Source organism: Callorhinus ursinus, unplaced genomic scaffold (assembly GCF_003265705.2).
Source record: "Callorhinus ursinus isolate GAN/ISIS: 27379988/994484 unplaced genomic scaffold, GSC_fseal_2.0 scaffold124, whole genome shotgun sequence".
In the NCBI taxonomy this organism is placed as follows: Eukaryota; Metazoa; Chordata; class Mammalia; order Carnivora; family Otariidae; genus Callorhinus; species Callorhinus ursinus.
In genome coordinates, this window is record NW_027397186.1 from 349,983 (window position 1) to 362,881 (window position 12,899).

Consider the following 12,899-nt stretch of genomic DNA (forward strand, 5'->3'; position numbering starts at 1 on the left):
GATCTCACATGACGTAGGTGATCACGTGATCAGTCGCTTACGTGAGCAGAAGTAGTTCTGGTCGTCGTCTACCGTCTCGCTATAGCCGTTTGAGGGAAGAAGGAGGAAAATTATCCGGTATCGTTAGAGGTTGGTGTGTGGGTGGGAACTGGGGACCCGAGGGTGGTGATGATGAAGACCAAAGCAGGATCCGCGGGCCGCCTCCGCCTTTTTCGTTCCCCGCTTTCCCCTCCCCCGCTCCCCCTCCCCCCCATCTCAGTGCCGGGAAGCCGCCTTTGCTGCGCCTGGTGGGGAAATGGTGGACGTTCGTGACTGTGTATGTGTATTTGTATATCTGTCTGTCTGGGCGGGTCTCAGGGGACCCTTAAGAGAAACTCTAAGGTGAAAACGCTTGAAAACCACGTCCCTGGATTAGGAAAAACAAATATTGAGACCAGTGGCCGGAGTGCTGTTCCATCCATTCAGGCACTTAGTCCCCACTGATTGTCTGTCTGTAGGGGGAGGCACCAAGTGAATTATATCTGTAGAGTCACTTCTAGGCAAATGCGTGCCTGACAGAGGCGCTCAATAAATGTTTTTACTGAATTGGATATTTAAATAACGTTTATTTTTCTACTTATAATAGTCTACATGTTCAGTTTTGAACATTCAAAAAATAGCAGTATACTATAAATTTAAAAAAATACACGTAATTCATCACCGGGAGGTAGCTACTCAGCATTTTGGTGTATAAAAAGTATGTGTATAACACACATATAAATACACAATTTCTTAACCCACAAATGGAATCCTGGTTCCTACTTAAGCAACTTAGTCTTGGTGGCCTTCCCAGGAGATAGAGTAATGAAGCAGAATCTCCCTGCCGCTACGGAGGGGATATTAATTTCTAAAGTGCTGCAGTGACATGAAATGGGATTGGTCATCCAAGAGATAAGGCATGCAAAAAACCAGTCGGTAAATCTGTCACTCAAACCTGAAGATGGTTTATGGGGAGACTGTTATTTGCAGATGCAGTGTGCCAGGCATATAATAGGCAATTAATAAATGTTGAATCCTCAGTGTAGTTTTATGGCAGTTATTACACTTTGTACTTTCTTTCCAAGAGGCCTAGTGTTTCCAGACCATGTCAGATAAGCCGTGCACATTACAGAATTAGAACTTTATAAAAGCAAACGTTTAAGTTTATTTTTTGCTGAAATAAAATTAATCGCACAGAAAATTAAGAATGCACAAGAAATTGAAAAAATAACATTGAAAAAGCCAGAAACCTGCCACTTAGAGCAATCACTATTAACATTTGCCGCATTTCCCATGTATATATATTTTTCTAACATTTTGTTCCAATGACTGATTTTTATTTTTTTTTAATTTTTAAATTTTTAAAAAATATTTTATTTATTCATGAGAGACAGAGGAAGAGAGAGAGGGAGAGAGAGAGAGAAGCAGAGGGAGAAGCAGGCTCCCAAGGAGCAGGGAGCCCGATGCGGGACTCGATCCCAGGACCCTGGGATCATGACCTGAGCCGAAGGCAGATGCTTAACCATCTGAGCCACCCAGGCGCTCTCCAATGACTGATTTTTAAAAAATTAAAACTAGAAAGAAGTATATTGGGTAAAGAGTGAAAATCTATCTCACCTTACCTTCCAGTTCCTGTTTTCTCAGAACACAAATTTGTATTATGTGCTTTCAGATTGTCGTCTATGCATTTACATACATATATACCTGCATGCTTATATTTTAAAATAAGTAGGATCATACTATGCATATTTTATTTAATACATTTTGGAAATCTTCCTAGGTCAGGGCAGATCTTTTTTCTTAACAGCTGCATAGGATTCCATTTTAAGGATAAAGTATATTGTAATTCATTCAGCCATTCCCCTATTGATGAATAGTTAGGTTTCTAATTTTCAGCCATTACTAACAGTGCAATAACAGTGACCATCTGTGAGTATTTCTGTTGACCAGGTTCCTGGAAGGAATTATAGTAGGGTCAAAGGATATGTGAACATATGTTTTTTTTTTACACAGTTGAGATTATAAAGCAGCCGTGATCTTGGTTCATAAGATTATAGCATATGTAGTTCCTCATGTTATTAAATACTTGTATAATTTTAAAATTAAGTGTGCAATATTCTTTCTTAAAAAATACCTTTTGAAGAATATATAGCTCCATAAATCTTTGAATTTCAGGTCATCTCTTTAGGGCACATAATCTGAAATGGATTTACTATATCAAAAACTGTGATACATGTTTCCAAATTGCTTTCCAGAAATATTGTGTCTACTTTCACTCCTCTAGGAGTGTTCAAGAACCCTGAATATTAGCATTGGCTTATCCTCCCTGTTTAATTTTCACTGTCTTGGTGGGTGAAAAATGTTGATTAATTCTGGCTTTAACTGGGATTTCTGATGATTGATGAGGTTTTAACATTTCCCAGACAACTCTCCTGTATCCTCCCTCACATCTGTTTTCCCCTGTATTTAATCTGTTATCAAGTGCTGCAGAATCCACTGCTTTGAATGCGTAGATCACAACTTTCCTTTCTTTTTTCTTTTATATTTTTTAAGATTTTGTTTATTTGAGAGAGAGAGCGCGCGCGCACAAGCGGGAGGAGGGACAGAGGGAGAGGGAGAAGCAGACTCCCTACCAAGCAGAGAGCAGGTTCCATCCCAGGACCCTGAGATCATGACCTAAGCTGAAGGCAGCCACTTAACCCACTGAGCCACCCAGGCGCTCTCCTTTCTTTTTTTAAAAACTACTGTTGCCTTGGGGCGCCTGGGTGGCTCAGTTGGTTAAGCCTCTGCCTTCGGGTCATGGTTCCAGGGTCCTGCTCAGCGGGAAGCCTGCTTCTCCTCCCTCTACCTGCCACTCCCCTTGCTTAAGCTCCCGCACGTGCTCTCTCTGACTCTCTGTCAAATAAGATACTTTAAAAAAACAAACAAAAAAACTGCTGTTGCCTTAGGTGAATCCCTTATGCCTGCCTCAAAGTGACTGGGTTTCTAGCTGATCTTGCTGGTGTCATACCAACCCCCTCTGTTTGAGTCCCACACTGTTGCCAGGGTGATCTATTATTTGAAAGGGCTCTGATTACATCACTTCCCTCCCCTCACTCCCCTGCCCACTTCCCTCTCCTCACTCCTTCACCCACTCCCCTACCCTCACTCCCCTACCCTCACTCCCATACTTAAAACCCTTAGAAGGCCCTCAGTGTTTGTCTATCAAGTAAGGTCTTTGGGATCTTATGTCTACCTTGCCAGCCTTCTCTCTCGCCGAGCCTCATCCTATTTTCTGCTCCATCCGTAATTTTTTAAAAATTTACTTGTGGATCCTTGAACTGGTGAGTCTGTTTTATTTAACAATTCTGTGCCAACTGTTAGAATTGACCAACTAGTCCCTGTTTTATACCACCTTTTCACCCTGGCCAGAATTTTGTCATAGCAGGGATACTGTTTATTTGCCCTTTTGTCTTTAGTAAAGATGTATAATGCCCCTGTAGGACCATAAACACTTTCTGGGCTTACTGATCCTTGTATCCCAAAGCCAAGTCCTGAACTTGGCAGCTGAAAAATATAAAAGGAATGTGTGAATTTTTTCCATTTATGTCTTAGGCCTTAATATCTCCCTGATTTTATTAATTGGCATGAGTTCTTTATATAATAAGGATATTAATGTATTGGTGTAAGTATCTTATCAAGTGTATTGTTTGTCTTTTAATTCTATTTAATCTTACCTTTGATGTAATGAAGTTTTTCATTTGTATGTAATCGGGGATAGCCATCTTATATTTGTTCACATCTTCCAGTGATTTTGTTGCTGTTAATTTTTTATGCCTTTTATGTTCTGTGATGTCAATACATGTTCAGTGTAGAAAACTTAGAACATACAGAAATGTCCAGAGAAAATACTCCTTTAATCAAGAAGTTCCCATAATCCTACTGCCCAGAAATAACCACTGTTAATGGTATCCAACACGTAATAGGTATTGAGTAAAATATTCATTGGGTGAACAAATTAGAAATTTGGTGTAGTCTTTTATATGAGTGTTTTAGAAAAAAGTTATCCATGTGAGTTTTATATTATTAGTTTGCTTTTTTCCTCTTACTGTATTGTGAACTTTTTTCCATGACAATAGTCTTCTAATTTTTTTCAGCTACACCGGGATTGCATCGAGCCAAGCTTGCCACCAAGAGCCCAACAGTCACCATGATGCTGAGCACAGAAGGCAGGGAGGGGTTCGTGGTGAAGGTCAGGGGCCTACCCTGGTCCTGCTCAGCTGATGAAGTGATGCGCTTCTTTTCCGATTGTAAAATCCAAAATGGCACATCAGGTATCCGTTTCATCTACACCAGAGAAGGCAGACCAAGTGGTGAAGCATTTGTCGAACTTGAATCCGAAGATGAAGTGAAATTGGCTTTGAAGAAGGACAGAGAAACCATGGGACACAGATACGTTGAAGTTTTCAAGTCCAACAGTGTTGAAATGGACTGGGTGTTGAAGCATACAGGTCCGAATAGTCCTGACACCGCCAATGATGGCTTCGTCCGGCTTCGAGGACTCCCGTTTGGCTGTAGCAAGGAAGAGATTGTTCAGTTCTTTTCTGGGTTGGAAATTGTGCCAAATGGGATGACACTGCCGGTGGACTTTCAGGGGCGGAGCACAGGGGAGGCGTTTGTGCAGTTTGCTTCCCAGGAGATAGCTGAGAAGGCCTTAAAGAAACACAAGGAAAGAATAGGGCACAGGTACATTGAAATCTTCAAGAGTAGCCGAGCTGAAGTCCGAACCCACTACGACCCCCCTCGAAAGCTCATGGCCATGCAGCGGCCAGGTCCCTATGATAGGCCGGGGGCTGGCAGAGGGTATAATAGCATTGGCAGAGGGGCAGGGTTTGAAAGGATGAGGCGTGGTGCCTACGGTGGAGGGTACGGAGGCTATGACGACTATGGTGGCTATAATGATGGGTATGGCTTTGGGTCGGATAGATTCGGAAGAGACCTCAATTACTGTTTTTCAGGAATGTCTGATCATAGATATGGAGATGGTGGGTCCAGTTTCCAGAGCACCACAGGGCACTGTGTACACATGAGGGGATTACCTTACAGAGCCACTGAGAATGATATTTACAATTTTTTCTCACCTCTTAACCCCATGAGAGTACACATTGAAATCGGACCTGATGGCCGAGTTACTGGTGAGGCAGATGTTGAATTTGCTACCCATGAAGATGCCGTGGCAGCAATGGCAAAAGACAAAGCTAATATGCAACACAGATATGTGGAGCTCTTCTTGAATTCTACTGCAGGAACAAGTGGGGGCGCATATGATCACAGCTATGTAGAACTCTTTTTGAATTCTACAGCAGGGGCAAGTGGCGGTGCTTATGGTAGTCAAATGATGGGAGGGATGGGCTTGTCCAACCAGTCTAGTTATGGGGGTCCTGCTAGTCAGCAGCTGAGTGGTGGCTATGGAGGTGGTTATGGTGGTCAGAGCAGTATGAGTGGATACGACCAAGTTCTGCAGGAAAACTCCAGTGACTATCAGTCAAACCTTGCTTAGGTGAAGGAACACTACACACCTATTACAGAAATAAAAGCCCTGCATTTATGGGAGTTGTAGAATGAGAGTGATGTTTAGTATATCCAGTATGATTGGTAAATGGGAAATATCATTGATTCTGATCACTCTTGGTCAGCTTTCTCTTTCTTTTTCTTTCTTTCTTTCTTTCTTTCTTTCTTTCTTTCTTTCTTTCTTTCTTTCTTTCTTTCTTTCTTTTTTTTTAAGAAAACAAAAATTAAGTTTAACAGTTTTGCATTACAGGCTTGTGATTCATGCTTACTGTAAAGTGGAAGTCAAGGTTTTACAACTTCAAGCTCAGTAATTTCGAACACTGAAACATTCATCTAGGGTAAAATAACAACGTTCAGTATTGACCATAACTGTTAAAACAATTTTAAGCTTTCTTCAAGTTAGTTACGTTGTAGGAGTGTACCTAAGCAGTAAGCGTATTTAGGTTAAAGCAGTTTCACTTATGTTAAATGTTGCTCTTATACCACAATACATTGAAAACTTTGGATGCATGTTGAGAAACATGCTTTTCTGTAAAACTCAAATATAGGAGCTGTGTCTACGATTCAAAGTGAAAACATTTGGCATGTTTGTTAATTCTAGCTTTTTGGTTTAATATCCTGTAAGGCACGTGAGTGTACACTTTTACTTTTTTTTTTTTTTTTAAAGATCTGGGACAATTTTGAGATGTAATACCAATACCTTAGGAGTTTGGTCATGTCGTTTGTATGAGATTCTGAGGCTTTGATTTAAATCTTTCCTTGTATTGTGATTTCCATTAGATGTATTGTACTAAGTGAAACTTGTTAAATAAATCTTCCTTTTAAAAACTGGAAAAATCTTGTACAGCGTGATTATTTTAATGTTCTATCATATGGACCATTTCTTTTTTTTTGTTATGTTCAATTAGCCAACATACAGTACCTCATTAGTTTTTGATGTAGTGTTCAATGATTCATTAGTTGCATATAACACCCAGTGCTCATCACAGCACATGCCCTCCTTAATACCCATCACCCGGATACCGTGTCCTCCCACCCCCTTCCCTTCTGTAACCCTCAGTTTGTTTCTGGGAGTCCAGAGTCTCTCATGGTTTGTCTCCCTTTATGATTTCCTCCCATTCATATGAACCATTTTTTTGAAAGATTTTATTTATTTGTGAGAGAGCACGTGTGAGCGCACAAGCGGGGGGGAGCAGCAGGCAGAGGAAGAAGCAGACTCCCAGCTGAGCATGGACACTGACGTAGGACTCGATCCCAGGACCCGGGATCACAACCCAGCCGAAGGCAGACGCTTAACCGACAGCCACCCAGGCATACCGAACCATTTCTTTGATACAAGTCCTCTGCCCTTGAAATTTAAATCGTTTTTTAAAAAATTTTTATAAGCACATAAAGTATCTTTATACATACATTTTTGCATATATCAATTATTTCTAAACTATATGCCTAGGAGTGGAATTGCTGAGTCAAAGGTACCCACATTTTTAAGGCTTTTGATTTGCATTATCAGAAAGATTATGGTACTTTGTGTTTGCACCAGGAGTATATGCCCCCCCCCCAGCCTCCTCAGTGGTGCATATTATTCTTGATCGTAGCTAATTTGTTAGTTGAAAAATGGTATCCTATTGCTATTTTAATTTCTGTTTAATTCAAACTGAGGTGGAGTATTTTTCTGTTTCTAAACTCATCTCCATGTCCACAGGGCTATTGAGCTACTCAGGAGACTAGACTTTTGTCAAGACAGCATTCTCCGAAAGCCCAGAAGTAAAAGCAAATAAATCCCCTTCCTTTGATTTAATCATAAATGGAAGATCTAAGGGACCTTTATATGTTTTTAAAAAGAAGGAAGCCCATGTTATTATACAAATAATTCAGTCTCCGTGCATTTATTAATAGAGTCAACACGCTTTAAGGTTTTTCAGGGTAGTTAAAGCTTGTTCTTAACCATTCGTCCTCAAACTTTAGCGTGCCCCAGTATCATCTGCAGGGCTCGTAAAAACATTGATTACTGGGCCTCACTCCTAGAGTTTCTGAAATTCGGTAATTCTGAGTTTGTATTTAAGAATCTGCTGCTGCGGGGCGCCTGGGTGGCTCAGTCGTTAAGTGTCTGCCTTCAGCTCAGGTCGTGGTCCCGGGGTCCTGGTATTGAGCCCTGCATCGGGCTCCCCGCTCAGTGGGGAGTCTTCTTCTCCCTCTCCCACTCCCCCTGCTTGTGTTCCCTCTCTCGCTGTGTCTCTCTCTGTCAAATAAATAAGTAAAATCTTAAAAAAAAAATCTGCTGACGCTCTTGGTTTCAATGACCCCATTTTGTGACCCATCCCTCTCTAATGGCTAAAGGCCCAGAACGGCGGCTTTAAGAAGCAGCTTGCTCCGAGATTCCTGATTGCCTCCCCTACATTCCCGTAACAATTTAAACTTTCTGTTAAAGTACAGATTGCATATGATTGTTTACAATATCTTGCACCTCCCACGAGGACTTCAAACGCCTGTGACACCAGGGGTTATCTTACATTTCTGTATATGTAGTTGCGGTTAACAATTACACCTCTCAATGACCTTCAGGCCCGGATGCCCTCAGGTCACCACCAGCTGCACCTGAACTTCTGCAAGTTGGTTTTGTGGCTCTCCTGACCAGCTGGGAAATGGATTGTTATCTTTGGCTATGCTTATAGCTTGGGGCCCAGAGAAATGCTCTGAGAGGGGAAGCAAATACCAAATTGGTATTACCTGATTCAGTTTTATTCAAGGATACTTTTTATTGAGTCTCATTTCTAGTAAATCATTCACACTGGGGGTACAGTGAGAGGTGATTTGAGATTCTTTAATGACGTCTAATTTCTGTCACAGCTGCCAAAAGAGCAAGAAATCCACTTTGACTCATGCCATACCGAGCCAGTCATTACCTTGCCCTCCTAAGCTCCTTCAGGAAGGCTTTCTCAGGGAGTTCACAAGTAGGTGTTTTTCCTTTCTCCGTGGCTCAGTTAATTTTCCAGAATGTTCTCTAAGTATGAGCGCAGATTCTCCACTTAGCCACTAGATGTCACCAAATGCCAGGAAAGGATTGGCTGAGACCTGGGCTCAAAGGTGTTTGTAGCCTCTTGCTGGATAGGAAAACTCGCACGCATTTAGGGAAGCGGTCAAAAGAGAGAGACCCTGGAGAAGGTCAGCAGTCAGCACTAGAGGTGTGGAAAGGGACAGAAGTACCTGTCAGGGGAGCAGCACAGATGTACACACACACACACACACACACACACACACACACACACCTCTAACTCTCTCAAATCTAACACCCTAACACTACCCAGGAGAGTTTGCTGGGAGGTAAAGTGGGAAACCCACCCAGAGCTCCCCAACCACCAAGCCAGGGGATTCATTCTAGACTGCACCTGTGAGCTACCTGGCAGGCCCCGGCTGAGAGTTTGCAGCCGCAACAATCATGCCCTAAGGGGGTCTCTGCTGAGGGCTGATGCCAGTGGTTTTGAGAGTGTGCTTCCTGCACCGGCAGCCTGACCTGGAACTTGTTAGAAATGCAAAGTCTCAGGTCCCTCCTAGACTGACTGAATCAGAAACTCTGGGGGCGAGGCCCCATATCTGCGTTTTAACACGCCCCGCAGGTGATGCTGATGCACAGAACCATTGGCTAGTGTAGGCATCCTGTTATTCACCCATTCGTTTCTTTCTGCATTCATTCATCCAATCCTAAAGGAGGTCCCTAAACCAGAGACAATCTGTCTGTAAGCACGGCCCAGCTTCTGTGTCTTCTCCTCCCAAACTGGTATGAAAACGCATCGCAAATTCACTTACAAATCAAGGTTCTTTTCCCTCGGGGAGAATTCCCAAGTTGTCAGCAAAAGGAAGATTTCTCCATGATGGGCGTCGAGGGCTGTTGTAAGAACAGACCACCGCGTGGATGAAATCAAATTCTACACACTGCCACTGATGCTTAGCTGGGAGTGTCACAAGGGCCATTTCACAACCTGCTTTCACAGTGACCAAAATTCAGTCTTGTGAATGCAGAGCAGTCATGTCGGTGGGGTCACCAGGTTAGCTGGGTCCACGACCCCATGCAGAGGGTTAGCTTGTGCTTGGAGCCTGTCTGTGGGAGGCCTCCCCCCCGCTCCCACAGGTTGTGATCTGCACAGCAGATGCCCAGAACACACCTCCCACCAGCTGTCAGTCAGCAGCTGCTGAAAAGAGTGTTAGCCTTCTGAAAAAAGAGACGGGTCCTGAGAGACAACATCTGAGAATCACTGTGATTTATTCAGTAATTATTTTTGAACCATTTACTTATACTGGACTATGAGGTGTTGAAACAGGTACTACCGGGAATCCTAGTCCCTGGGCTGTCATTGGCCCTACCTCCCTAATGACAAGACTTTGTTTCTGGGCTGACATCATTGTGTCTGGCTCCATTCTCCCTCAGGATGAATTTCCTTTTGCTCAGACCTCTCTACCCCCACTATGACCTGAAATAGTCTTGTGGCAGGCCCCCCCACCAGTTCTTCAGATGTGCCTTGTCTCAAGGAGCAGGCATAGTTGAATCCTTTCCTGGAGGCTCCTGAGCCTCTACTGCGAGTAGACTTTGATTGGGTCCATTTCATCACCAACAGCCACAAACAGCCTCCTAGATTCCCCCCCCCACCCCCGCAACTATATACAAATCATGGGTACCTTCCAAGGAGTCTCCTCAGCCCACACACAAGTGGACTTTTGCAAGTCTTTTCTGCAATCTTTCAAATCTGCCCAGTTCCAGTAGGTTCCCGAGTATGGACATATGAGTCAGCCCCTGCAGATGAGATAGATCCATGCTGCAAAGCAGGTTTCTGACTTCTGCTGTGCTGAAAAGTTGGTAAATTCAGCAACTGAATGACTCCCTGGGTATCAGACTGTCGGCCTGCCCTGGGCCATGTCCCCTCTGTGTAATTTTGTCACCCCTGGGCACATCCCAACCACCCCGCTTGGTCCTGACTGCAGGGGGCCTGATTAAAGTTTATGCAACTCAGGGATGGGAGAAGGCATATGTTCTAAGAATACACAGGGTCTGGTTCAAACCTGACCATAAGGCAGGTTTGCCTAAGGTACATGAAGGACAGAAGAGAGCCAAGTTAAGCTGAAATCCATACTGGGGCAAGTAGGGTTACTCGGGCACTAGTGGAGGCCCTGGAGAGCAGAACCATGGCTAATTGCCATCCGTTAGACCAGAATCCATTTTAGAATCAAATACCTAGTGCTTAGCAATCAGACAGGTATAGGTCAGCATCCTGCTTCAATCTTTTATTTGCTCTGTGACTTTGGACAGAGACCCTATTTGAGTTGGTTTCCTCACCTGTGACGTGGAGGTAGTAATAATGTTGCTGTATGATATTGTTACAGTTTTTGATTTGCTACACGTAGCAAGCTGGAACAGTAGCTGTCACCTGTAAAGTCAATGCCGAAGTCACCTAATAACATTCATCAACCTGCTGTAGATCCATTTGCAAGGCTGCTGCCGTGTCTGTGTCAGCACTGGCACCCGCCAGACTTGCCAGGTGCCGGTTCCGATACAGTTTCCTACATCCTATAAACCTTTGGACTTGTACCTGGATTTAGAGAGATAAGGAAGGGACCAGGAAGGAAAGGCAGGCATGACTTTGCAGACAGAAAGAAGAGGATCAACACAGGGCAGGAGCAAGGCAGGGACACCTCCAGAGCCCACTGAGACCCACGATCCCTTACTGAATGGAGGAAGAGATGGCTTGAAGGCCAGTAGGACAGCGACCACAGTCCAGCTGTACCTGTCTCTGGCCGTGCACAGCTGCAAGACAGCATACTGTCCTGCTTTCATCTTACTACAGCAAAGAACCTCTGCGGAGGTTCTAAGCCACCATATCCACAGAAAGCAGCACTGGAAGAATGTTCTGGAGATTACTCCACCTTCCCAAGATTTTAGTATCTGTGCCATTATCAATAAAGGCTGATCATGCCTTACATTGTGAGTGCATGTTTATGATCAGGTTCTATTTCATCCAGCCCAAATCTGTGATTGTCAGTAAAAAGGGGCTTTCTTCAAGGTGGGCCTACTATGTCTCCCACCCTACAAAGAGAGATCAGAGAGATTGCTACATTATGGGCATTTTCTATCATATTCCTTTTTTTAATGTTTTTAAAAGATTTTATTTAGTTATTTGAGAGATAGAGAGCACAGAGGGAGAGTAAGAGGGAGAAGCAGGCTCCCCACTGAGCGGGGAACCCCACCACGGGGCTCGATCCCAGGACCCCAGGATCACGACCTCAGCTGAAGGCAGATGCTTAACCGACTGAGCCACCTGGGCGCCCCTTCTGTTATATTCCTGAGAGCCATTTCCCAAAAGGCCTCAGCACAGAGAAACCCCAATTCAATGCTCAGGATGGGAGGCAGGGTTGTGTTTGGACTCCTGCAGGGAGCCTGGCTCAAGGTTTACATGGGAGGAAGGTTGGGGACTCCTGAATATGCTGCCTTTTGTGAAGCAGAAGGCCTCCAGTGGACATGGATCAGAGGTACCAAGACCCTGCTTCCTTGCAATCTCCTGCATGAGGATGTGTGTGCTCACCCAGAGACTGAGCCCAGGAGTCACCTCCATCCATTTATGACTACATACTGAGCGGCTAGTGTGTATCAGGCAGGGTGGCAATGCTGATGTTAACAATGAGGTTGCTTTGCCTGACTGTATTAGTTTCCTGAGGCTGCTGTAACAAGTTGTCACCAACTTGGTGGCTTAGAACAGAAGCTTATTCATTCTCACATAATTCTGGAGGCCAGACATTCAGCATCAGTTTCACTGAGCCAAGACCAAGATGTTGGCAGAGCTATACCCAATCCAGAGGCTCTAGGGAGGAATCTATTCTTTGCTTCTTCTCAGCTTCTGGTGGCTGTTAGCATTGTTTGGTTTGTGGCCAGCTTGCTCTCATTTCTGTTTCCGTGGTCACATTGTGTCTTCTCCTTCTCCCCCCCCCCCTCCTTCTTCTTCTTCTTCTTCTTCTTCTCCTCCTCCTCCTCCTCCTCTTCCTCCTTCTTCCTTCCTTCCTTCCTCCTCCTCCTCCTCCTCCTCCTCCTCCTCCTCCTCCTCCTCCTCCTTCTTCTTCTTCTTCTTCTTCTTCTCCTCCTCCTCCTTTTCTTTTTGCAAAAATGTAACTTTATTTCTCTATAACTGAACTCAATATATCTCACAACTACCACCCCACCATCCCAAACCTTTTTAATGAGAACTGAAAACTAAATTTGCCAATTCAGGATAACCCAGTTACTTCTGGGTTAGAACTTAGTTTCTTTAGGATAAGCATGCTGATAAATTCAAGATCCTCTCTGCGCTCTT

The 12,899-nt window shown here is 43.9% G+C and overlaps 1 protein-coding gene across 2 annotated transcripts; it reads left to right on the forward strand.

The window, feature by feature from the left end:
* The first annotated feature begins 3 nt into the window (after positions 1-3).
* Positions 4-6,405, forward strand: HNRNPH2 (heterogeneous nuclear ribonucleoprotein H2). Of its 2 annotated transcripts, none has more exons than XM_025874207.2 (2): positions 4-129; positions 4,155-6,405. In XM_025874207.2, the coding sequence occupies exon 2, from the start codon at positions 4,208-4,210 to the stop codon at positions 5,555-5,557; it is 1,350 nt and encodes a 449-aa protein (XP_025729992.1). In that variant the 5' UTR covers positions 4-129; positions 4,155-4,207; the 3' UTR covers positions 5,558-6,405. The 2 variants fall into 2 exon arrangements, with proteins under 2 accessions (XP_025729992.1, XP_025730063.1); XM_025874278.2 differs by having other exon boundaries at positions 10-117.
* The last annotated feature ends 6,494 nt before the right edge of the window (positions 6,406-12,899 follow it).

What these genes read in the sequence shown, in the direction of transcription:
- HNRNPH2 (XM_025874207.2), top strand. Translation starts at nt 4,208, where the DNA reads ATGATGCTGAGCACAGAAGGCAGGGAGGGGTTCGTGGTGAAGGTCAGG.